This window comes from Euleptes europaea, chromosome 8, assembly GCF_029931775.1.
Source record: "Euleptes europaea isolate rEulEur1 chromosome 8, rEulEur1.hap1, whole genome shotgun sequence".
Classification (NCBI taxonomy): Eukaryota; Metazoa; Chordata; class Lepidosauria; order Squamata; family Sphaerodactylidae; genus Euleptes; species Euleptes europaea.
Genome location: NC_079319.1, coordinates 81,961,666 through 81,989,369, shown reverse-complemented (window position 1 = coordinate 81,989,369; position 27,704 = coordinate 81,961,666). Strand labels below are relative to the sequence as shown.

The 27,704-nt window shown below is 42.6% G+C and overlaps 1 protein-coding gene across 1 annotated transcript in view; it reads left to right on the top strand.

The window, feature by feature from the left end:
• The window catches only part of CTNND2 (catenin delta 2), a 509,931-nt gene that overhangs the window by 444,696 nt on the left and 37,531 nt on the right, over positions 1-27,704 (top strand). Inside the window, exons 15-17 of the mRNA XM_056854116.1 lie at positions 3,090-3,240; positions 16,855-17,065; positions 18,445-18,529. Coding sequence (XP_056710094.1) covers positions 3,090-3,240; positions 16,855-17,065; positions 18,445-18,529 — 447 coding nt within the window. The remainder of the gene's footprint in view (positions 1-3,089; positions 3,241-16,854; positions 17,066-18,444; positions 18,530-27,704) is intronic.

Genomic DNA, 27,704 nt, shown 5'->3' with positions numbered 1-27,704 from the left:
GTTGCCCCTTTGCCATCATCATGGACCACAAGCCACTCCTGGGCCTCTTTGTTCCTGACTGGCAAATGCCTTAGATCCTGTCTCCTAGAATGCTCAGATGGTCCATCTTCCTTAACGCGTACAACTTTGAGCTGCACCACTGTCCTGGACGGAGCATCAGTCATGCTGATGCCCTCAGCTGCCTGCCTCAAGATGAGTTGGACCCGGACCCCTTGCCAGCCCATGATATCATGCTCATGAAGATACTGCCAGAGCCGCCACTCCATGCTTCAGTCGTTGCCACCTATTCAGCAAAAGACTTCCTCCTCTCCCGAGTACTAAACTGGGTGTGAAGGGGGTGGCTGATAGGCCACCTCAATGCTTAGTTTGCCCCATTTGCTGCCCGCCAGCATGAACTCTTGGTCCACAAGGGTTGCCTCCTTTGGGGAAACAGAGTCGTCATCCTGAGCAAGCTGAGCACCAGTCATGGAGGCTCTCCACACCTGCCACCCAGGCATCATCAGAATTAAGGCACTGGCAAGAAGTTATGTATGGTGGCCGGGCATTGACACTGCTGTGGAGGAGTGGGTCAAACACTGCTGGATCTGCCAGGAATCACAGCCTGAGATGCTGCATGCTCCAGTGCAGGCATGGGAGTCCACACATACACCGTGGTCTCACCTCCACATTGACTTCGCAGGACCTTTCCAGGGACAGACATTTCTCATTATTGTGGACTCATACTCTAAGTGGCTGGAGGTTATCCCTGTTGTGTCCATGACCGCTCGAGTAGTCATCCGAGCACTGAGGCAGGTCTTCACGACCCAAGGCCTGCCCAACACAGTCATTTTGGACAATGGGGATCAGTTTACATCTGCAGAGTTCTGGCAATTCATGTCCAGAAACCTGATCTGGCATGTAACATCGGCACCATTCCACCCATAGATCAACAGGCAAGCGGAGTGGATGGTGCAGACAACAAAGGAATCCCTGGGCCGACTGGTCACCGGAAGCTGGGATGTGCACCTGGCAGACTTCCTCCTTGCACAACACCTGACACCATGCATCGCCACCAGTTGGAGTCTGGCAGAGATAATGATGGGCCACTGCCTGAAGACCCCCCTGGACCGTATTCATCCAGATCTGACATCAGGAGGCTCCAGTGCCCCTCAGATCCCTGGTGCAGGACGAGCCGATGTATGTCCGGAACTACTGCTCGGGGCCACTGTGGGTGCCCATGACCGTCAGTAAGGCCACCGGTCCAGTCTCATACAGAGTCACCACCCCTGATGGGCGGGCCTTCTGGCACCACACTGACCAGCTGTGGTGCTGGCTTGCAGACTTGCAACGGACAAGGTGACCCCAGCAGCCTTACCGAGCCTGAACTCAAGGAGAGCCCCCCAGTGGCTCCAACACCAGCATTTGGTCCAAACCCCCCTCCAGTGAACTTCGCGGACCAGGAGTTCCCAACAGAAACCATAGGACCAACCATGTCAGCTCCAGCCGAGCCTACAACTGTGACCTTTGAGAAGCTGCGAAGCTCAGCCGAGCTACCTGCGGGACTATGTGTGCTGAAAGCAGGTACGCTCATTCTTAGGAGAGAGGGGTGTAATGTATTTACTTGGTGCAAGGACTATGCTGAACTCTTGAACTGCTGAACTGTTGAATTCAGCTGTGCTGAACTGTGTTGAGCTTGAGGCTCTGCTCCAGGCATCTGTTTCTCCTATTGGATGGTGGACTTTGGCCATCCAGCCACGGACTGGGGGTGGCTCCAGGGGGTTGGGAACTGTATATAAGTTGGGGTGTTTTGCAGTTAAGTTTTCCCTGTTTACTGAATAAAGTGGTTGTTGTTGCAACTCTATCTCCAGCCTCATGTGTAACCTAAACATATATAATAATATTTATAAAGGATTTTTCTAAGTGTTCAAAACAGGTTCTTCTACTAGTAATCAGAGCAAGCCTGTAAAATGGATGTGTGTTAGAGGTGTGCTTTCAGCATAGCCACACACACCCCCAAAAACCCACTGAAAAAGACCTTATTGGTATTTGGGGCGTTGTTCTCCCAAAAACGTTTAAAGGAGTCAAAAAGCAGATCCCAAATCATGCCAATACTTTTGGGCATGATTTGGGCTGCTTCGGTCCCACTGCCATTTTTAAAAAAAGACTGGGGGGTATCCCCACTCCCCCTCTCTTATCTGATAGCAGCCCAGTTGGCACAGAGCTCCACCACCACCACTACCCCCGGCTCCACGTGGGGTTCGGAGGGGGCACTGCTGCCGCTGGACTCCTGGGCTTCAGGTAAGTAAGGGGGAGATGGGGGAAGGGGGTAAAATTCAGATTTGGGTCTAATGGACACAATTTGTTTTAGGAATCCTAGATATTGCTGATATGGGGGTTCAGGAATATCTGGGATTCCAGAAAAATATTTGATCCATTAGACCCAAATCCAAATTTTACTGAGTTGTTCTTTTTTGCACACCCCTAGTGTGTGTTCAGTGCTGTCAAATTGCTTCCAAGTCATGGCAACCCTATGAATCAGTGTCCCCCAAAATGTCCTGTTGCCAACAGCCTTGTATTGACAGGGCCAAGCCAATATTGCGACAAATTAACACATTTCCAAAGTGGAAATTAACTTGGTGCTGGATCATCTAAATAATTTAAAAATCGGAATTCAGCTTTCTAGTTGCCTGTGCAAATTAAGGTGAGCTTGAAGGTCAAGAATCCAGTTAGAAAGATTATCAATTTCCTGCCTGCAGCTGCTACAATCAAGAAAATATAATTCTAAGCTTTGTAACAACATCCTGCTCTTCTTGAGTTATAGGTCTTTGACTCTTTCTTTTTTTTGAGAACTAGTGTGGTGTAGTGGTTAAAGTTTTAGACTAAGACTTGGGAGACCCAGGTTTGAATCCCCACTCTACCATGGAAGCTCACTGGGTGACCTTGGTCCAGTCACACAAACTCAGCCTAACCCACCTCAAAGGATTGTTGTGAGGATAAAATGGAGGAGAGGAGAATGATTAAACTGCCTTGGGTCTCCATTGGAGGAAAAGGCAGGGTGTAAATGAAATAAATAAGTTTTTCATTCTCCCTCATGTCCTATATCTTTACAGTGGTCAATATACATCCGCGCTGCCGTCCGGAAAGAAAAGGGCCTGCCAATCCTGGTGGAGCTGCTTCGAATAGACAATGACCGGGTAGTATGTGCGGTTGCAACAGCTTTACGGAATATGGCCTTAGATGTCCGAAATAAAGAGCTAATAGGTAAGTGCTTTCAAAACACACACACACACACACACACACACACACACATATATTGCTATTTTATCTCTTTCCCCAAAGCATGGTTCCATCCTACCTTTTAAATGCATAATACTTAGATTCAATTCTGCAAGACTTCATTAGAATATTCAAGAAAATATTTGCTTTCCTTTTTAAAAGGGTCGTGGGGGCACCCACAGCTGTTTGGCCTCAGACTGCTAAGAACAGTTGCTTCTTTGATCTCACTTCTTTCCCACCCATCATATCTCTTCAGATAGTGAAGAATCACATGCTGGGAAGAATCACTCTTGGGAAGAATCACATGGTGGTGTGTGTGTGTGTGTTCAAACTAAACATTGATGGTTTGGATCCAGTGTGAAAAATTATGTTGATTGTCCCCGCAAGATACCCCAAGGTTGATTCTAGGGTTTCCAGCCTCCAGGTGGGCCCTGGAGATTTCCCGGAATTACAATGGATCTTCCGATTACAGAGATCAGTTCCTGTGGAGAAAATGACTGCTTTGGAGGGTGGGTTCTGTGGCATTAATACCCCTGCTGAGGTTCCTGCCCTTCACAAACCCTGCCCTCCCCAGGCTCCTCCCTAGATCCCCAGGAATTGTCCAGCCTGGAGCTGGCAACCCTAGTTGGACCCCTTTTACCCTGCACACCATTTGTATCACAGATAGCCAAGAAGTGAACACTTTGTATAGATGATAGTTGTGTGGTAGTGATTGCTGCATGCAAGTGCAATCTTGGGCTGCATTAACAGAAGTATAGTGTCCAGATCATGCGAAGTGATGGTATTGCTTTACTCTGCTCTGATTAGACCTCACCCCAGAAGGTCAGACCAGAACCAATGGGTTAAAATTAAATCAGAAGAATTTCCATCTAGACATTAGGAAGAATTTTCTAACAGTTAGAGCGGTTTCCTCAGTGGAACAGTCTTCCTCAGGAGGTGGTAAGCTCTCCTTCCCTGGAGGTTTTTAAGCAGAGGCTAGATGGCCATCTGTCAGCAATGCTGATTCTATGAACTTGGCAGTTCATGGGAGCGGGCATCTTGGTCATCTTCAGGGCACTGGGGATGTGTGGGGTTTCCTGTGAGTTTCCTGCATTGTGCAGGGGATTGGACTAGATGACCCTGGTGGTCCCTTCCAACTCTATGATTCTATTATTGTGATCAGAATGGTCATAAAGTTGTTATATAAAAGAGGCACATTTATCAGCCTCTCATTGAGTTTTGGTGATTGTACATGGTGAGCATACACATGGTATGAATTTAATTTTTGAACGAAAATATTTGATTTCAGTTGTGCTTACATTTCTGTTCCATATTCTCAAATATATTTTTGGTTGAAGGAAGAGGCACTAAGCTGGAAGAAGGCTCTTTAGGCTGGAGGAAGGCTTTGCTTAGTGGAGTGGTAGGTTCAGGTAGGATAATCCTACCCAGTACATCACCTCTGACTTTAATCCAATATATTTATAAATTTTGGGATGTTTGTTTGGCCTTGTGCGTGGTGCACCACATTTCTTTGGTGTTGGCTCCTTACGTTATTCACAGTGGTTGAAAAGAGTCTGAGGAAAATATCAGGGAAATTATTTGGAGTAGGGGTAAAGCAATGGCATTATCACAAGTCAGCACTGCTAAATAGTACCATATACATTTTGCTCAGTGAAAACATTTTACATTTTTGAGAAAATCAAGTGGATCAAGAAAAAGGGCATAAAGGCTGGATGTTAACCCTCCCGCTGCTGCCACCTGCATTAGTACCTGGTTTTACAGTAAGAATTGGAAGTCTAAAGTTGTGTGCTGACTTACCAAATTAAGTCTGTTAAAAGCTTGTGTGGGGGGAACCAGAGGACATTTTGATTCAAGAAGTATCTTTTGATTCTCCTGCAAGTGTCTCCCCATCTGATCAGTGGTGGCCTGTCAATAGAAGGCTGTGAATTTTCACCAAATAAAGCTAAAGGATGCTCACCTTCCATTATATCCATGTTACACATTTCATTGCTGGAGTTTGTTTCCTAGAAGCATTTTTTTGTCAGCTGTCACAGTAAAAAAGTAAAGTAGAGCTTTCCCTCTCCATAAAGCTAGACTTTCTGACATCACATTTGAAGCATAAGATGTTGCTTTTACTGCCAATTGCCTGCCTTTAATTCTCTCGTGGCTAAAGCCAGACATTCAGAAGGCTGTCTAAGCAAAGTCTATACCAGAGAGCTGATAGCTTAACAGTTGTTACAGGGGAGTTGTGTTCTTGGCCCTGCTTCCCTAAAAGGGTAACACTCTGAGGCATGACTTCCAGCAACATTGGAAGGTCTCATTAAATCCCTGCTTCTAGAACTGATGTGGTGGTGAAGGTTGAACTCCATGATTTGAGGAGAAGAGACGTCTACCCCAGATGGTGTTCTCAAGAGCAGGGTTCCTTTCCCTCATTACCTGTAGAGGTGTCTTCTGTAAAGGATTCACTGGCAGCTGCCTCTGATACCTGGGATCTCCATCAGCTTGGTGTCATCAGGCTCCTCTTCAGATGTAGTTTCAGGAGGATAGCCATGTTGGTCTGCAGGAGAAGAATTGGATTCGAGTCCAGTAGCACCTTAGAGACTAGCAAGATTTGGGGGGTACAAGATTTCAAGAGTCAAACCTCCTTTCAGAGGAGGTGTGAGTCAGTATCTATTACTTTTACCTTGTACACTGTTGGGCTGCACATAACATAACACAAGACAGAGAATCCTTTAATGTGAGGGAGGTACTCCACTAAAAAGATTTGTGGGATTATAAAATAAAATGATAACCCCTTTATTCTTGCCTACTAGGTAAAAATAAACTTGAGTCAAAACCACCCCCTCCTAGGGCAATCCTACAGCCCTTAAAACCAAAGTAGCCCAACCAACCCCACCTTCCCTTTGAACATTCATAACATTCATTCGCATATTCCTAGCCTTTTTATAACTCCCAAATTAAATTAAACACTGTACCCAAAAGTCTTTTCCACAGTATCCCAAGGAGAGGGTACACAATGTCTTTTGATCATGCCTTTCTGGCTTTGCCTTTAACATGCTGCTTGTCTTATGGCTTGACTGTAAAGATAGGCATCCTGACCCTCCACACATACCTCTGGCCGATGCACTGCCTCTGGTCTGTCAGTGCATTCTGCCGGCCAGCAGAAGTATTTGCAGCGGTCATCTTCAGATCTTCTCCCACAATCCAAAAGCAGCTCTGTGGCTTCTTCAGTCTTCCCAGCAAAGAAGGCCTCCAACCCTGTAAAAGCATTCTATGGAAGCCCTAGAGAATCTTAAACCTTGTACACCTCTAACTCAGCACACACAAATGCATCCCTCAAAGCAAGAAGCTATTACTTTGCCTTCCTTGCTTAAAGTAATTGACCCTAATAAAGGCAGGCCATTTAAAAATCTGTTTAACACAGTATTGTAATTCCTATGTACAGAAAGCATATAGATGAACATTTTTTTCAAGCTACTAATTTTGTAGGAATGAGCTGTAAAAGAAGTGATGTTATTTTCGGGCATCACGCCAAATTGGGGAGTGTCTTCGAACCAGCTACTTACTACAGCCCCCCAACCCTGGCCATTCTTGGCATGCAATAATGCATAATCCTAATACTGTGATGACCTTAGCATACAATTAAACACGCAGAGACAGTAGCTGTAATGAAAATGGCCACAATTTTATTGGTTACAGCATCAGGCATTGGCGTTGCATAGGGACTGGATCCAAGGCATCGGCCTGACCCACCTTCTGACCGATGCATCCTACTCCCAGCCCACCTGCTGGGAGTAGCCTGAGATGGCAGTATGTGGGACCCACTTGGATGGAAGCCTGCTGTGTGGATCCCCTGCCACTTGGCGGGAGGCCACCACCCAGACAGCCCCCAACTGTCCCCAACTATTCCACTCCAATACCAAGTGTAGCCAACAGCAGCTGTTTTAAGTGATTCAAAATGTGCCACCCAAAGAGTGCTAGTTAATGGTTCCTCATTCACTTGGATAGAAGTGACTAGTGGAGTGCCTCAGGGATCTGTGCTGGGCTTTGTGTTGTTCAATATCTTTATAAATGATTTGGATGAAGGAATAGAGGGGATGCTTATTAAATTTGCAGATGATACTAAATTGGGAGGGGTAGCAAATATGGTAGAAGTCAGAGCCAAAATACAGGATGATCTTGACAGGCTGGAGAATTGGGCTAAAACTAATAAAATGGCACTTCAACAAAGGTAAATGTAAAGATCTGCATTTAGGTAGGAAAAATCAAATGCATAATTATAGGATGGGGGAGACTTGTCTGAACAGTAGGGTGTGTGAAAAGGATCTTGGGGTCTTAGACCAAACACTGAACATGAGTCAGCAATGTGATGCAGTAGCTAAAAAGGCAAATGCGGTCTTGGGCTGCATCAACAGAAGTATGGTGTCCAGATCACGCGAAGTGATGGTATCGTTTTACTCTGCTCTGGTTAGACCTCACCTGGAGTACTGTGTTCAGTTTTGGGCACCACAATTTAATTTTATAATTCTACCTTGGAGTATAGTAGTGGGTTGTGAAGCCGGTGCGTATGAGCCCTCTACAGGTGTTAAGCCTTCATATGTTAAGGTTATTATCCTGTGACACAGAGTTTCAGAAAAGGGGGTGGGGAGCATTTCTCAGTCTCTCTTGTGAGTCACTAGCAATCTAAAGTACAAAGTACATGTTGAGCAAAGCCTCCTAAGATGATGGTGCTGAAGACAAATGTTGGCACTTTATCCCGTGTAGTGAAATGCATTCTGCTGATGTGGGGCTGGATATGCATCTGCTAAACCAAAATGCTGAACTTCTTCCTAGGAAAGTGAAATCCTTCTTATTCACTCCCCCCCTCCCCACACGCACACACATTTAAGCATCTTTTATTGGAAACTTCAAAGCCAAAGAAAAAATATCAGAGAAAAAAGAAGAGGAACTTGAGTTCACATTTCAAATAAGAGGGAAATGTCACACACAGCACATTCCTGAAAGGAATGCCTGTGCCAGGCTTAGGAGGCAAACTAGCGGCGTTGCCTCCTAAAGAGGTTTCGGCACTGCCCGGCGCCTAAAGAGGTTTCGGCACTGCCAGGTGCCAAAAACCCGTGTAGCCCTCATAGGGTTGCACGGGAGATACGCCAGATGCTGTATCTTTACAAAAAAAAAAGGGGGGTGTTCCCGAGCCCTGGGAACGCCTGTGCCAGTAGCCGGAGGCCGGTGGGAGGCAGCCGCAGTTGGGGAGCGGCACCCGGCCCTGCAACCCGAAGCTGGGGCCACTCACGCCGGCATGCGCCTTCTGGGCGCCGGCAGTGTGGGCCCCTGCGCCGGCGGAGGCTGTAGTCGGCCTCCTAAGGGCTTTGGGCCCATTTTTCAGGATTGGGCTGTAAGAACTGGAGATTCATTTCATTTGGGGCCTGTTCCCCCACTGCAATTAGCTGTTTCCTACATCCCTTTGTTAGGCTCTCCTTTCTTTCCTGAGCAGTGGGGATTTCCAGGGACAGCTGTGCCGTGCTTGGTTTCCATTGCATGACATTTTTTTTGGTATCTTTACTTTGTTTTCTTTTTCTTTTCTTTTTAATTGTTTTTATAAAGGGATGCAAAAGATAGAAAAGGGGGTAAAGTGGTGAAGATGGAAACAAGATCAAACCTATTTCGTCTTCCAAGCTTTACACAGCCTAAGCTATCGTCATGTCAAAATAACATAAATTGTCTTAAACATATAAACATTATTATAAGCACTCATTGAGTAGTTTCTGAAGTAATTCTCAAAGCTCTTTGTTTCTAGTGAATATTCATGGCAATTTTATCATGAATTCATCCACAGAGTTCATTTTGCTTTGTTTTCTAATATACACACAGCACCCAAATGAAGGTGAGGAGGCACTCCTACGAGGCAGCAGGATCCTCTGCCCCACACCATATCCCCAGAGAGAGACCCCCGACCCCATATGGTTTTAAATGGCACAGAGATGAAGAGCTGCAGAGGATTGTGGGATGTGCTCACAGACATCCCATTACCCTTTGGTGCCTACTTGCTCCACTTGGGTGCAGTAAGGGGAAGCTCTATAGAAATCTGTGGGATTCCTCCACATGAAGGTGTAGTATCCACGGTAGAACTGGATCAAGCCCTAACTGATTTTAGGTTTAATTTATGTAAAGCAGCCAAGCAACATAAAACTGTGCACAGTTGTTTTTCTTCCAAATACCTATTAATCATGCTAATGGCGCCATGCAGAATTTCCATTGTAGCTAATTAGGAAATGTGTGATCACTATACCATGGCCTTATCCCCCTGCCAAGAGACAGGAGGCTTGGTTTTTATCATATTTGTTTTTTATCATAGCATTTCCATCAATTCCATAGTGAATATAAAACCAATTGTTATTAAATGGATTATCGGGAGTTTTTTTTTTTAATCGTTCTGGGAACTGGTAGTTTTTAAACGGCAGGAGGGTTGGTGTGTTGCATCATGAAATGCTTGCAGTCAGTTTATGTTCTGAGTAGATGCCAGCATGTACTGGGGATATGATTGAATGTCAATGTTCAATATCTCAAGAAAAATGACAAATATTATAATTTCAAACATTAAATGTAAAATTTGCATTGTACATTAATAACTAGACTTCTACCTTGTTTTCAGACAAAAATAAATACATCAGAAAATTTGGCGTTCTCAGCAGCCTAGGTAGCAACATTAGTAGGTGCTCACATGTTGACCTCTAAGACGCACCCCTCTTTTTATACCCTCTCTAATATCCCACTCTCTCAGCCTGACTCAATATGCTGAGGGAAAGCGTTAGCTTGAGTGTATTGTGAGGAGATTATTCTCCTTCTCCTCTAGTCCCACACCTGTATATACCTCAGAGAGAAATGTGACACAAGAGGCTTCTTAACTATAACAAACAGAACAGGGAAGTTTATTGAACAGAACTCACAAGATGGATTTTAAAGAAAAGGCAGAATTGGAGAGAAAACTCAAAGTCAAATATATATACACAAGATTACTTCAGAGAGATAGCTTAGTTCAGATGTTATTCAGGTTGTCTTTAGCTTAGATGCTCTCTTAAAATAAGTTCCTTCAGTTCTTAGTTTTCAAGCTTAGTTCTGTCCCTCAGAACTGTTACAGATTCAGATTCAGGGAGTTCAGAGTGTCAGCTTTTTGGCTCCCCCAACTTTGGTTTCTGTGAGTTTACTGCAGATTGACCCCTTGTCCATCACAACCCCTTAGATGAAACTGCCTGATATGGATTGCAATGTTGAAAGACTCATCTGGGCAGCCATTGGTTGCTCAAGCATGTTACAAAGCTGTCTTATAAAATTGGCATCTAGGTCAGTGTCCCACTGGGCAATTTTTCCTGTATGTTAAACGCCCACGTACAGTTGAACACAAATGACATGTGCAGAATTTGGCAGCTCTCCTTGTTCATATCACTGTGAATCTAATTTTGGGAACAATGCCAGGGAAAAAGCTGATCCACAAAGAGTTCTGCATGTAGCATCAGCATTTGCACAGCCATTTGCATCACAGCACAGGCGGACGTCAGTGTGGATGAAATGAAATGTGTGGCCACCTGATGCTGAGAGGGTTATGAGACAATATGTCCTCGGAGGTTTTTTCACAGAAACTGGCACAGGTTAAAGCTTTTCTTGCAACTGTATACTTCAGGGAAGGCATTTATTTTTGATGGAAAGGTAGAAGTCAGTAGCGTATGATGTTCAGGGGTGCTTGTGTGACCATGCTGGTGGCCGCTGTCATATTTTGAAATTCTTCTTTATTTGCATCAGAACAAAGCGCCAAAAAGGCCTTTTGCTGGCATTCCTAAGCACTGCCATCCTGAACAGATTTTGTTGGACTCGACAGCTCCTGCCCCCTTAAATAGAGAGTGCCTTTCTCTTCGCTTCCTTAGCTGGATGTCTAATCTACTCCAACACAATTTTACTACCTTGAGTCCATTTGGAATGCTTCTATGAAGTTTTCTTGAGTTCATTTGAGGGCAACTGGCTGCGTTCCTCTTTGAATCCATTTATGAGCCCCCCTTTCTGAGATCTGAGCAAGGCTGTTAAAGATAGGACATTTTGGAGGACTTTCATTCATAGGGTCTCCATGAGTCGGAAGCGACTTGACAGCACTTAACACACACACACACACACACACACACTTTCTATACATCCCTGTTTGGCTGCACTCCTTGCAGCCTCTAGCTTCTTACTGAACTGTCTGCCCCCCCACCCCGGATTGTGCCATCAATAACCGCAGTTCCCACCTAACAGTTTACCCCTCTGCTACCTTTATGATTTCTCCCAGCCTGTCTTCTATGTAGCTAAAGTGCTCCTTATACAGTCCTACAAAACAACTACCTTCTGTTACTTTTTCAAACACCCAGCAAGAATCTTGTCTCCTCTGATTCCTGCAAAAGTTCAACACTACTTAGGTGATCAGTGCTTCCAGAGTACGGATTATAACCCCAAATACAATCCTATTGCGATACTGCTTCTTCCCTCCTATTGACTGTGATGGTATTCGCTTTATAGAGTCAGGAGCACATCTGCAAAGCCCCAATGATCTTACGATCTCTGTTCATGGCCTCCATTTGTCACCATAATACAGATAGTCTCTAAAAAGAAAAGTTCAATGTCAAAAGATATAATAATTACCTTCTTTACTGTATGTTTTCTGTGGGCTTTTAACAGCTAGAATAGAATGGAGAAAAAAACTAGCTGGTAATTATATTGCATTCAAGCAACAGTGTGATGCAATGACATTTCCAATGAAATTAAAATGCCCTCAATTAGCTTGCCTTTTTGAGTTTACTTTCCTGCTTTATAATTACCAGTAATTAAAAGTGAAGAGTTCTTTTTTTTTAAAGTCACAGTCTAAAAATCACATTAGCTCAGAAGAACGTTCCCAAGAGTAAGGAAAAGTTCCATTGACAAAAAATAGATTGAGCAATGTAATTCCAGTTCTTAGAGCAAGGATTATGCATCTGTGTTGCAGACATGAGACCTTTGAGAACACTGGTAGGCACTGTGATAATGCTAGCAAAGACATTCAGAAATTCAGAAATGTCCGTAGATGAGTTACAGTTGTAAAACCTTCTGTACAAAAACAAATACATGTAATACATGTAAAAAACAAATACATGTAATACAAAACAAATACATGTAATACCTCTTATAAAGACCAAAATAACACAAACACAACATTTTTTGCAAGCTTGCTAGTCCTCTTCCTCTCTTTCTCCATGGCTTATAAACAAACATACATACATACCTTCATTCCCTTTACTTACATGCAGTCCTCAAATATGGAGCTGATGTGCCATTCACATACCACTACCATAGACACAAAAGGTTCACATATACAATCTAGATTGGTATTGTACTATCTAAACCCATTTCTCAGTTTTCTGTGATAAAACAGCATACAGCCCCCAACTGTCCTATTGTCCTATAGGGAGGCAGTTTTTTAAAGTTCTGAGTCATTGGAATATTCATAAACATTCCATAGTTACAGAGGGATTGCCGTGTTAGTCCATTGCAGCAAAAATAAGCTAGAGCCTTGTGGCACTGTAAGGACTAACAAAAATTAATCCCAACATCATTTTTTGTGTACTAGAGCCTGTGTGTTCAGAGACCATACATTAAATCCTTCCTTTTTAGAAAGCCTGGGAAAAACAGCAGGGTCTAGGAATCATGAAATGCAGGAAGTACCAAGTGAAAGGTAATTATGTAAAATTCAAATCTACTCAGTCAGAAATACTCAAAGCATTCATTAGTTATGCTAAACTAGTTAACACCTGTAATAGGTGGGGAGTCACCAGTTAAAACAAGGGCATTTTAGAAACTCACAGAGTTTATTCCAGCACCATTTCAGGAAAGGGCTGGTTAACGTTAACAGAGAGCCAACGTTAACAAAGAGCCAACACACATGGGTGAATGTGGGACCAGGACATGGGTAAATGTGGGGTTTCTGTCACTTATTCAGTGGTGCATATGTTGTATGTGACAATTATTCAAGACATATATTTTAAAAACTTAAGTGTACACTTTACACAGATTGTACATGCATTCAGTGTAACTTGTGAACAGAGCCAGTGTCATAATGTCCAACAATCCATTGCACATACCTATGAGTTAGATTGTGGAACTCCCTGCCCCAGGATGTGGTGATGGATGCCAACTTGGAATGCTTTAAGAGGAGAGTGAACATGTTCATGGACGAGAGGGCTGTTCCATGGCTACTAGTCAAAATGGCTACTAGACATGATGCATCCCTATTCTCTCCAGGATCAGAGGAGCATGCCTATTATCTTAGGTGTTGTGGAACGCAGGCAGGACAATGCTTCAGTCATCTTGCTTGTGGGCTTCCTAGAGACAACTGGTTGGCCACCGTGTGAACAGACTGCTGGACTTGGTGGGCCTGGGTCTGATCCTGCCGGGCTTTTCTTATGTTTTTATGACACTGTCAGGTGCAAAATCTGATAGAATCAGTCAAGTTTTAAAAGGATCATAGTGCTGTTTTTCTGCCCTCATCAGGACCACCAAGGCAGTTAACAGATGAAAAACATACATGAAGAAGAGCTGGTTTTTATATGCTGACCCTCTCTACCACTTAAGGAAGAATCAAACCGGCTTACAATCACCTCCCCGTCCCCTCCCCACAACAGACACCCTGTGATGTAGGTTGGGTTGAGAGAGCTCTAAGAGAGCTGTGACTAGCCCAAGGTCACCCAGCTGGCTTCGTGTGTAGAAACGGGGAAACAAATCCAGCTCACCAGACTAGCCTCTGCTACTCATGTTGAGGAGTGGGAGATCAAACCTGGTTCTCCAGATCAGAGTCTTATTAAAACCAAACAAAAACACATTGTTCAAACAATTAAAACCAAGCTAAAATATACACAGGAAAACATCGAAATAACAATTAAAACGAAGGGTGGGAAGGAGACTTCACTGAGAGAACACCTGATGAAAGAGTGTTTACCTGCTGGTGGCCCTCAGCAACAGCAGGGGACCGGCGTGAGTGGCAGAGGTTGGGTGCCCCACCTGAGAAGGCCCTCTGCCAGGTTGTCTCAGAAGGCAAGAGCACCTGGAGCATGGCCTTGGAAGATGGCCATAACGGTAGGGTAGGTTTGTAGTTTTCCAGTTCTTAAACTGTTTCTGGATTAAGCCCTGAAGACTCAGCAAAGAGGAGTCCATAAACAGATGAGACATGATGTTCAGTGTGTTTTTAAACATGCACTACCTCAAACACAGAGGAAGGGCAATGGAGTTGTGGTTTTAGCAGCCAAGAGAATATGTAAGATAGGAATGTACAATTCTCTCTTGACCCTGCCCACAACTTGTGTCCCAGTGGGCTTTTCTCCTCAATGCCTCGCCCTACCTCTTGGGGGGAGGCAAGCTGTGAGGAGAATTCTATCCCCCTCACTGAAGTACCTCATTTGCTGTGAAAAGCAGAGCTTCACCTCCTTGTTCTACACGATGGAGGTAGTTTCATGAGCTTAAACACATGTAATTGTCACAGTCACATCAGGTTTAGTCCAAAACTGGCATTTTTTTCATTGTTTGAAAATAAAGCACAAGCTCGCTCGAATCTGTTTTGCCTCAAAGGCAACTGTAAATCAGTGTCATCTTCTAATGTTGCTTTTTGAATATAAAAAAAACCTAGAAAGCCATAAGAGAGCCCTATGTTAGAATAAATAATGTAGATTCTAATCCAGAAACACAGTTACTTTTTAGTGACCTTTTGCTAGAAGGTGCAACAGATCCTAGCACCTAGTAGAAATACAGTGACATTGTGGTATCAGAAACCTTGCTTAGAAGGATAGCTTCACCTTCATCAGAAAATTCCATTTCTGCAAACACATTGTTTCTTCTGTGAATGGTGTCCTTGAAATTTCTTTCATTTTTGTTCTGCCAATAAAACAGGGCAGGTAAATCAGCTTCACTAGATGTTGCAGAGAATTTCAACTCTATCATCGCATTCAACCCCTTTTAAAGTATGTCAAGTCAGCAGCCTTTCCTGTGTTGCTGTGAAATATGCATTTGTTTGCAATTGCATATTGCAGCTCAAATGATTTAAGTACAGATGCGTGCTTGAAAATTTGCTGTTGCTGAGCAAAATACCCATTCATCCTGAGGAAAATACCTGTTCATGCTTAACTATTGAGCTGCACTGTCATCTCTGACAACAAAGATGATGAGAGCCAGTGTGGTGTACAGGTTAGAGTGTCATAGTAGGTGCTGAGAGACCCAAGTTCAAATTCCTGCTCTGCCATGGAAGCTTGCTGGTTGACCTTGGGCCAGTCACACATGCGCAGACTAACCTACCTCACAGGTTTGTTTAAAAAAAAATGAAGGAGAAAACAATATAAGCCACACGGAGTCCCCATTAGGAAGAAAGACAGCGTATAGGAGAGGTAAAGGGAACACCTTGATGCAATTCCACTTTGTTCCATCTTATTTTATCATTCTGACTGCTTGGTACCTTGGGTTGAGAAAGCAAAGCTTCCCTCTCACCAGCGGGTTTTTATCCATCCAACACACTGGAGCAAGGATGTTATTTATTTGTATAATTGTTCCCCTGGCAACTCTACTCCAAATGAAGTACAACCGTTTGCAACATTCATAGCCCTGCTTTATTTCATACCAAAAGTACATGTAATTGAATATTTGTATGAGGGAGCTATCTGTCTGTCACTCAGAAACTGCTGTGTCCTTCAGGGGCCACTGGCTATTGAAGGTGAACAGTTGAATATGACTAGATCCAGGTCAAGGCCATCGTCTTTAATATCAGTTTTTGACTGCTCAAAGGTTTTGGGAATATTTGGTGCTGAGAAAGTCTAGCTGAGGCAGCCCACGTCACCTTTTTAGCACCTTCCTGAAAGGATGAGAAGAAACCTAACCCAGGGAGCTCAGGCCATCTCCTACTGAAGACATACCACCAGCACCCTGAAAGATTTATTATTTTGTCTTTTTGTATCTCTTCTAATTTTTGTTTGTGTTTTAAATTATAAACTGCTATGGGTATACAGGCAGAAATTTAAATAGTGGAATTTGTATAGTATGTAAATTTGCAATTTACATACTATACAAATGTAGTATGTAAATTGCAAAATGATATTAACAGATTATCAGGACCTTATCAGAGATTTCTGTTTTGAGTGCAGTCATTGTAGAGCTGTAATACTCTACTTCTGAATGTTCAAAGTGTTTTTCATAGCTGGATCCAGCAGTAATTTCTGCTGACGGAAGGGTTTCTGTCAGTGGAATGTAACTTTCTTGCCTCCTTCCTTCCAGTACAAACCAGTATGCTGCTTCTGGGGGACAGGGGAGCCATGGAACATTATGAGGGGAAACGGGGTGTGTGTGTCTCCAGTGGGAGTAGAGAACTGGCAAAAATTGGCCTCTCTGTTAGTTGAAATTTACTGCTAGATCTGACCCATAATCTTATTGTAGACTTCACAGCAAGCCTTGTCAGGCCAGTCCCTAGGATTGTACTCATGGGACTGGTGTGTTGTGTCATGGGTGTAGTTCCCCCAAGCCTTCCTTCTGTTTTGCTCTTTGCTTGTGCTGCATGACTCTTCCCTGCGTGCTCTTTTTTCTTCTCACAAGGCAAATATGCCATGCGGGACCTGGTTCACCGACTTCCCGGAGGTAACAACAGCAACAGTTCAACAAGCAAGACCATGTCCGATGACACGGTTACTGCCGTTTGCTGCACCTTGCATGAAGTCATCACAAAAAACATGGAGAATGCCAAGGCCTTACGGGATGCAGGAGGAATTGAGAAGCTTGTTGGCATTTCCAAGAGTAAAGGAGACAAGTATGTTTCACAATCCCTCTCTTGCTTATGAGCTATAATTTAATTAGTTCTTGTCTGCTCTAATTATTTCCTGGAGAGTTGTAGTTTATCATTTATTAGTAAGCTTGATGGATGAAGAAAAAGGGGTTGGTGAACATTTGCATAACAACATATTTGACACTTCCAGTCCTTAATGATGTTGATCTTATAATATTTATTTATCAAGAGAGTCTTTTGAATTAACCTGCATCCACCAACAGTGCCCAGCATTGTGGGATCTATACTTGTTAACACAGGGGCATGTTTCTCCAGGAGTATGATTAGAAAATGCTTTCTCAGATATTTTCAGGTGGTGCAGTTGGGCAGGAGTGTGTCCCACCCATGACAACATGTGAGCCTTTTCTGTCTGGAAAAGTTCCAGCACTTGCCATTCATGCCTTTGTAGCCTCAAGGTTTGGCTGTTGTCATGTGCTGTATTGAGAAGAGCATTTGGGAGCTTCTGCGTCTGGGGTGGGTTAGACCTAACAGACAGGAACACTTCAGTGCCCTCCACTGCTTAACTTCTAGGCATAATTCATGGTGTGCCGGTTATAGGCAATTGATAGCATGAGTTCTGCACAAGTAAGGTCGTCCAACCAATTTGTATGCTGGGTTTGATTACAAGGAGAAGACAGTGAAATGTTCTCTGGCTCTTTGATTATGAAACTCTCTCCCAAGCAAGGAACCCCAGAGCCAAGCTTGATGTTTTTTTCTTGACATCATGAAATCTTTTTGTATGTGGTTTTGATTAGTCAAGCAGCTTCGGCATTTTTATTGAAAGAGATGCTAGGTAGAAACTATCTATTACTATTTTTTCATATGAAGGACTAGGTTTTAAAGTGTTAGAAACGTGATGTATATTTTTGGATGCATTTTAAATTATTGAGTGATCTTTTAAGCTGCTTTGAGTTATGTGGCAGTAGACAAGAAAGAAATGGAATATTTCATTTTAAGAAATACACCGATGTGTATCAGCCTCCCAGAGTCATCCTTTGTGAATTATGTTTTACTGTGGCATTTATTGTCCAGCATTAGGCCTTTGAACGAGGATTTTCACCGTTATTTTAAATGCTACACTTTCTTCCAAATGCTTTGTCAACTGTTAATTTGTTTATAAACGAGCACTATTCTTGTTCTGCCAGCAAACCCTCTTTTTGGCAGTCTGAACCTTGTGAAATTGTTGCTCTTTTCCCCCTCATCCAACATGTAGTAAATATTGTGATGAAAATTCCGATTCTCAACTATCATGAATTAACACAGCACGCCTCACAAGCAACTGACCGAATTGATGAAATTCAGGCCTGCTCCCTCGAGGTCTTAAGTTACTCTGAAGTGTCACCTTTTTTTCCTTTCTTAAACAGGCACTCTCCAAAAGTAGTCAAGGCAGCATCTCAGGTCTTAAACAGCATGTGGCAGTACAGGGACCTGAGGAGTCTCTACAAGAAGGTAAGAGTTGGTTTAGTAATGGTTGCTATGCATTTTCAAAGCAGAAATGAGGAGCTCTAGAGCAAAACATATTAATGGATCTGCTATTTCAGTGGAAGCCTAAGTCCTGGTTCAGTAAGGGGTACCATGTTAAGGTTGGATTTCATTAGGGTTGTGGGATAAGGGAACTGACATAGGACAAAGTGCTGTTCTTAAATTCACTCGGAGATAAATTACAAAAGAAAAGTATATTTTAAAAATACATTTGTTATGATTGATTTTTTTATGCCTCATAAGGCCCCCCTCTGCAGAGTTAATAAGACAGAACAGTCATCTTAGTTAAAAACAAAAAGGGCAAAGATTTCAGCATCTTTGATAGGAGTATCTAATAAATGAAACCCATTTAATAAACCAGCATTATTTAGTAGACAGAGGCAAAGAGATGGGTGCTCCTGAGGAATATACCTGTGTGATCTGAAGGTTGCCTCAGATCTCATTATTTTGTTTTCAGTAATGTCAGAAAGTATAAGCCACACCGTGGAATTTTCACCCCTACCCACTCATAGCCAGCAAAATCACTAATGGAAGTGAGAACACTGAAATGAAAGATCCTCATCCACTTTAGGTCTTTGTCTCTTTCCCATGCTGAGAATGCAGACTATTCTTTAAAATACAGGCAATATGACGTGGAGTGAGTTTATTTTGCATCCGTGTAGAGATCGTGATCTTAGAATTACAAATATGGTTTAGATTCAGTGATGAATATCAGGCAGTTTAGCCCAGCTCCATTCCTAGCTGTTGTCTGATGGCAAAGTACAGGCATTGTGTGTAACCATATTGGCCTCTAAGGTGCTCCTGGACTCGAATCGAACTGCTCTACTGCCGGCCAGTACTGCTATCCTTGGAAACATCTTTTAACTCTGACTGATGAGCATGCTTGTCTGAAGATGGGCCACCCCAGTAATTCTGGCTTGTTAGTATCTATCAAATCAGAACATGAGGTTGGTTTATCTTAATCGATTGTAAATCAAACTAAATCAGCCTCTTTCAGCAGGAAGAGACTAAATAGATCTGTAAATGACAGATGTGATGTTGGGGGAGGGGGGAAATCATGAATATTTCATTTATTTTTTAAAAAAAATTATCCCACCTGTCAACCCAAAAAAGGCTTTTCAATGTAAATAACAACCAAAAGGGTCTTTCCAAACTGAGTGGCTGGAAAGCAGGACAGCAAATGAGGGGAGGTGTAAATAAGCCCAAGGAGCTGGGCTCTTTGGGACCAAATTCCTGACCACCAGGTGCAGATCACAGGATCTAAGGCTGCAGTCTTACATACAATTTCCTGGGAGTAAGCCCCACAGAATAAAATTGGACTTCTGTGTACACCAGCTTGAGATTGTTCCCTAAATTTCTTGTGCCAGCCCTGGAAAGAGATGTTGAGTTCCTAAGCTGAAGACACATAGACTCATAGAGTTGGAAGGGACCACCAGGATCATCTAGTCCAGCACCCTGCACAATGCAGGAAATTCCCAACTACCTCCCCACACATCCCCAGTGACCCGTACTCCATGCCCAGAAGATGGCAAAAAAAAATCTTCCAGGATCCCTGGCCAGTCTGGCCTGGAGGAAAATTGCTTCCTGATACCAAAATGGTGATCAGCATTTTCCTGGGCATGTAAGAAAGGGCCACAAGAGCCAAACACTGACACAGCCCTTCCTGCCATCCCTCTCATAAATTGCCTAAGTTCACAGAATCAGCATTGCTGACAGATGGCCATCTAGCCTCTGCTTAAAAACATCCAAAGAAGGAGAGTCCACCATTTCCTGAGGAAGCCTGTTCCACTGAGGAAATGCTTTAACTATCAGAAAGTTCTTCCTAATGTTTAGCCGGAAACTGTTTTGATCAACCCATTGGTTCTGGGGCAACAGAAAACAACTGGGCACCATTCTCTGTATGACAGCCCTTCAAGTACTTGAAGTTGGTTATCATATCACCTCTGAGCTGTCTTCTCTCCAGACTAAACATACCCAGCTCCTTCAACCTTTCCTCATAGGACTTGGTCTCCAGACTCCTCACCATCTTGTTGCCCTCCTCTGGATATGTTCCAGCTTGTCTACATCTTAAATTGTGGCACCCAAAACTGAACACAGTACTCGAGGTGAGGTCTAACCAGAGCAGAGTGATACCATCACTTTGCGTGATTGGGATGCTATGCTTCTGTTGATACAGCCCAAAATCTCATTTACCTTTTTAGCTACCACATCACACTGCTGACTCATGTTCAGTGTATGGTCTACTAAGACCCTAAGATACTTTTCACACATACTACTGCCAAGACAGGTCTCCCCAATCCTATAATTATGCATTTGATTTTTCCTACCTAAATGCAAAACTTTACACTTATCTCTGTTGAAATTCATTTTATTGGTTTTAGCCCTGTTTTCCAGCCTGTCAAGATCATCCTGTATCCTGGCTCCGTCTTCTACCATATTTGTTACCCCTCCCAATTTAGTATCATCTGCAAATTCAATAAGTACCCCCCCTATTCCTTCATTCATTCCTTCATTTATAAAGATGTTGAACAACATAGGTCCCAGGACAGATCCCTGAGGTACTCAACTTGTCACTCCTCTCCAAGACGATGAGGAACCATTAATAAGCACTCTTTGGGTGCAATATGTCAACCAATTACAGATCCATTTAACAGTAATAGGATCTAAACCACATTGGACCAACTTGTCAACAAGAATATTATGTGGAATCTTATAAAAAGCATTCCCCTGATCCAGCAAGGGAGTAACTTTCTCAAAAAAGGAGATGAGGTTAGTTTGACATGACTTGTTCTTGAGAAACCCGTGCTGGCTCTTAGTAATCACAGCCCTCATTTCTAAATGCTCCAGAACTGACTGTTTGATGATTTGTTCTAAAACCTTTCCAGGTATAGACATCAAGCTGATGGGTCGGTAGTTATCTGGATTCTCTTTTTCACCCTTCTTGAAGATGGAGGCAACATTTGCCCGCCTCCAGTCTTCTTGCACCTCACCTGTTCTCCAAGAATTCTCAAAAATAATGGTCAGGAGCTCAGAAATTACATCCACAGGTTCCTAGGTTGCAATTCCCTTCCCTCATCATCCGTTCTGTTCTTGACATGTTGAGCACAATTTCCCTTGCAAGAGAAGACTGAGGAAAAGTAGGAATTGAGCGGTTCTGCCCTCTCTTCGTCACCTGTTATAATTTCACTTCCCTGTACCCGCAGTGGGCCTACCATATCCTTGTTGTTTTTCTTACTCTGAACTAAGCATCTCTTGCTAGCCTAAGCTCATACTGAGCTTTAGCTTTTCTAACACTCTCCCTACGAGCACTGGTTATTTGTTTATATGCATCATTGGTTATAAGGCCCTCCTTCCATTTTCTAAATTAGTCTTTTTTATTTCTCAAATCTTTAAAATGTTGTTTATGGAGCAACCCTGGCTTCTTTAGGCTCATCCCATTTTTCCTTCTCACAGGAATTGTTAGTGTTTGAGCCTTTAATATTTCACTTTTAAGAAACTCCCACTTCCTTGAACTCCCTTCTCCTTAAATATTCCTGACCATGGGATATATTGACCCAGTATAACTTTAAGTTTGTTAAAATTTGCTTTCCTAAAGTCCAGCCTATATGTCTGACTATGTACAGCTTTTCTATCGCCCAAGGTGGTGAACATATTTGCACCCTGGAAGATTTATGCATTGATCTACAAGGGAACTTTCCAATAACAACTTTACTGTTTAAGCTGGCAAAAAAAGTTCTAGAGAAAGTTCTAAATATGATTGTGTTTCAAGGCTTCTTGCCCAATGCTTTGTAGAGGTAGGCATGCCTATTTATTTTAGTTAGTCTGTTTATTTTAGTACAGCAGGAGGAGGAGGTGGAGTCCTTATGCAGTACGCCCGTGGGATTCGGAGTTGGGTCAGGATGGGAGATGTGCTACTTGGCCCAGCACTGGCAGCAGCAGGAGATTCACGGAGGCAAAGGCATGAGTTTTGTGCAACAGGCAGATGGCTCAGGGAGTGTGGGTGGGTGGGGGTCTTCTGCTTTACCCATCTCTTAATTTCTAATGTCTAAAATTTCATGGAGTCTTACATGTGAATAGGAGCCCTGTGGCGCAGAGTGGTAAGCTGCAGTACTGCAGTCCAAACTCTGCTCACGACCTGAGTTCGATCCCAACGGAAGTTGGTTTCAGGTAGCCGGCTCAAGGTTGACTCAGCCTTCCATCCTTCCGAGGTCGGTCAAATGAGTACCCAGCTTGCTGGGGGTAAAGGGAAGATGACTGGGGAAGGCACTGGCAAACCACCCCATAAAACAAAGTCTGCCTCGTAAACGTCAGGATGTGACGTCACCCAATGGGTCAGGAATGACCCGGTGCTTGCACAGGAGACCTTTACCTTTACCGTTTTTACATGTGAATGGATGAGGTAATTATTAAATCTTGGTGTGAAGTGCAGAGATCTTTTAGTCACTTGGGGTTCCTCTTTTTTCAACAGTGTGATCCGTCTATGTTTATTCAAGAGAAAGTTTCACTGAGCCCAGTGGGACTGACTCCCTAATAAGTATGTATAGGGCAGCCATGGATGATTTCACACCATCTGCAAACGAGTGAAGTTCCTGGACAGTCTTATCACTGTTGTTGTTTGGTGTGCACTGTGCTGAAGCCACTTGGTTCCTTAGCCAGTCCCAGGCATTATTGCTTTAGACGACCTTTCATCCAGCTAGTAGAAATAAAGATTGGCAACCAAGTGTAGCCACAATTCGTAGACTCCTGGCTCTGTGTTATGAATAACCATGCATGTGCAGCTGTGCTTTTCCGTACAACACCATTTTTTAGTAAGACAGAATCATTTTTAGGGAACATTTGGGAAGCCTGCATGAGTATGAGCAAGTCTCCCAGAGCCTAGGCCTCTCCTCCTCAGTCAAATGACTGTTAGCCTGTGGACCTTAAGGCGAGATGGCATTTGGCCATTTTCAACCTAGGCCGGCAGTCCGGGGTAGATGCACAGCATGCCAAATTTCACTGTGTCTGGGCACATGAGGAAGAACATCAACATTTGACAACTTTTGATCAGTATTGGGCCAATCAATTGATTAAGTGGTTATTGACTTGTGAAATGCAAATCCTTCAAAGAGTAGTCTGTGTTTTTAAATACATATTTTCCCTTGTTTATATTACTTGGGCATGTTGATTCATTTATTTATTCATATAAAGAAGGCCAATCCCTAAGAGGAAAGTCTGAGGAAGTTGGGAATGTTTAGTCTGGAGAATAGGAGGTTGAGGGGGGACATGATTGCTGTCTTTAAGTATTTGAATGGCTTTCACTTAGAGGAGGGCAGGGAGCTGTTCCTGTTGGCTGCAGAGGAGAAGAGTTGCATTAATGGGTTTAAATTATGGTTGGAAAGGTACCAGCTGAATATTAGGAAGGGAATTTACAGTAAGAGTTGTTCAGCAGTGGAATCGGCTGCCTAGGGAGGTGGTGAGCTCCTCCCTTCTGGCCGTCTTTAAACAGAAGCTAAGTTCTAATTTCTTGTGAGACTCAGTACAACTTGAACAAGCTGCCATCTGCCTCCTGAGTCTGGTACAGAGGAAGTGATTAGGAGGACCACCCATGACATTCTCCAGTGTCATTTTAAGTGCCTCCAAAGCTCAGGGCAGTGGTGAGGATTATTAATTCTGAAGGCTGAAGACGAAGGCAGAACAGTCATCCTGGTTCTCATGCTATGCTTCTGGTGCATTTTTTAGAGATGTGCATTCAAGGGGAAGGGCCGTAGCTCAGTGATAGAGCATCTGCAGAAGGTCCCAGGTTCAATCCCCAGCATCTCCAGTTAAAGGGACTAGGCAAGTAGGTGATGTGAAAGACCTCTGCCTGAGTCCCTGGAGAGCCACTGCCGGTCTGAGTAGACAGTACTGACTTTGATGGACCAAGGGTCTGATTCAGTAGAAGGCAGCTTCATGTATGTGTTCAATATATCTGATCTGAATATATATCCAAAAATACCATATCAGTATTTTCCAAATACATTTGGGTCTCTGGATGGTATCTGGGATTTTTCAGGATACTGGGAAATGGGTATCAAAAAGTCCCAGAAATATTCGGCAGTAACCAGGAATATTAGGAGCCAGCATTTTAAGGCTCTAGGGACTGTTTGTTCATCCTGGGGCTTGGTAGTGGCTTGCCAGGTTGTGTCCTTTGAAATTCATTTTGTTAGCCTTGCAACATTGTGTTCTTTGCTTAAATTACATTTCATTGGGTTTGCAGTGGATTCTCAGGTGTCACATTGCCTTTGATTTTACATTTGTTGGGCTTGCAACAGCATTCCCATTCTGTTTGACTTGGACAATTCTCTGGTTTGACATTGGGTTGTACATGTTTTGTGTTAGCCTTGCCACATCGTCCTGCGCTTCTGCTGGGATTACCTGGTTTTGCATCGGTTTTGTGGGCTTGTTGGTTCTGTCTGCTTTGAGAGGCTTTTGACCAGGGGTTGCTTTGCTTTCTCTTTATTTTATTTTTTAATAATTTGTATTAGGCATTTGAGGGTACAGAAAGTAAAAATATGGGGAAAGGGAAGGGAAAGGGGGGGAAAGGAATAGAATAAAATACATCACTGTTTGCCCGCCTCTGGCGCAAACACAACTCTCACCCCCTTCATTAATAGAAGCCCCAGATTTTTTCTTAAATGAGACCTTCATCCAATACTTCAAAAATACCACTACGTTTGTTCAATTATGTTTCGTCGCTCATTTACTACTGTTGACGAATACATACACCATAAATTCAACCTTGACTGCTAATTTTATTACTAACACTATCTAACTTACTTTATACCATTTTACTCAGCCGATACATTTTCTAAACTATCTCTAAGTAGTCTCATAATTAATATTAACCTGATTAAAGACAGTAAACCACATTAAATCACAAATATCTGTCATTAAAAGGTTGCCATCTTTGCTTATGTTTGTCAATCATCTTGTGTTGTAGCAAAGCTGAGAGTCTTGACATAGCTGCATATTCTTGCATTTTTGTAATCCACATTGTTAGTTCAGGTGTCTCTCTGTCTTTCCAATTCATTGCGTACACCGTTCTCGCTGCCGTCATCACGTATTGATATAGTTCCTTATGTTTGGATTGAATTTCATTTGGAACTAATCCCAGCAAAAAATACTTAGCTTCACATTCGAAGTTTGTTTGCATCAATTCTTGAATCTCTTTGTGTATTAACTTGCAATACTTTTGAGTTTTCTTACATGCCCACCACAAGAAAGTTCCTTCCATCTCTGAACATTTCCAACAGTTGGCTTGGTTGGATTTGTACATCTTTTGTAAGTCTTTCGATGCGTAATGCCATCTTTTGATCTTGAGAATTTGATTTCTACCTTCCACATTCTTTCCCAAGTGTGCACTGGAATCATCTCTCCAAAATTCTGCATCCATTTCACCATGCAAATCTTCACTTGTTCTGGTGCAGTTTCTGAGGCTAACAACATTTTATATATTTTAGACAAAAGATGATCTTGTGTTTTCATAATCAAAAGTTCAAACTATGTAGGTTTTCTCTGCTTTGATCCCTGTAGGTAGTCCTTTCTTAAAGCATGTGTTATTTGGTGAAACGTGAACCAAGAGATCTTGACGTTTTCTTCTTGTAGATCCTGTAATGTTTATATCTGCCTGTCTTTTTTAATCAAATCATTGTAGGTAAGATAATCATTTCTAATTCTTCTGGTATAATCCGTGTATGCCTCCATTGGTGACATCAAACCAGGTGGAGAAGGGGCTAAGAGATCTTTTCAGTAAATTCCAAACTTTCAGCATCTGGGTTGTTAGATTCTCAGTGTTAGTGGTTTGCTGTGTTTTTTGACCACAGCAAATTGTGAAATCCAAAATCAAGTCCTGCTTTTTCTAATCTGATCATCCGATCTTCTGGACGTAGAATCCAGTCTGTCAACACCACCAAAATTGCCGCTTGATGATATAATTTGAGATTTGGCAAGCCTACTCCGCCTCTGCTTTTGTTGTCTTGCAAAACTGCGAATCTTATTCTTGGTTTCTTACCATTCCAAATGAATTTGTTGATAGTCCGTTGCCATTTAGACATTATTGTTGAATTTATATAAATTGGTAGTGTCTGGAATAGGAAGTTAAGTCTTGGCATAACATTCATCTTTACTACTGCTATTCGGCCCATCCAGGAAATTTGAACTCTGTTCCATCTAGGGTTGCTTTGCTTTCTCATGTGTCTTTGGGTATTCTTTGCTCTGGAGAAAGCATGGGATTACCCCCAGGAAACAATGGTTGGCGGCACCTTGTTCAGGGACCCATTGAATTGGACCGCTTGGTGCAATTCACTTGAAACTTGGAGTTGATTTAAAAAACAGGCACCAGCAGCATGGCTGCAATTTTGGTTTTTGCAATTTCCTTTTTGGCTGTGAAAACTTCATTGATGAGCCAAAGACTACTCACCTTTAGCCTGCTAGGCAAGAAGAAAAAATCATTGTTTGATACCAGTGCTGGATGCACTATTTATGAACTTTGATATATTACAACAATGCCGTGTGCAAAAAGAATTTATTGAATGTGTCTTTATATGTTTGTATTGTCATATTTGTTGCACTTTGGTGGTGTTATTCACTAGTCACATAGTTGGTAATTCGTAAGTTGTAATATTCTTATTATTATTACAAAAAACCCTCCAGGTAATACCAGAAGATCTCCTGCTATTACAACTGATCTCCAGCTGATAGAGAAAATGGCCTGGAGAAAATGGCCGCTTTGACAATTGGACTGTATGTAGGCTGACCATATTTCCTTGAGACAAAAGCAGGACATTGGGATGGCAAAAATGGGACAGGGGTTATGTAATATTCTGTAATCATGAAAAAGCAAGATGATAAAAAAAGTTTTATTACACAAACATATTGAGTTTCTTCAGTGACAGAACCCATACAAAAAATTAGGTAGACGTAGAGGGGGAACTGGCTAAAATCAAATTGAGAAATTTAAAAATAATACTGTTATTTTATACTACATACAACTTTCCACTATATTTTAATTGTTTTAGCTAATCACTATATTTCTCAAACCAAGAGCTTAAATAAAAATATTTTTTATGCTCCTGGGGCCATGTTTTCTTAATATGTCCCAACTATACATCAATAGGAACAAGAT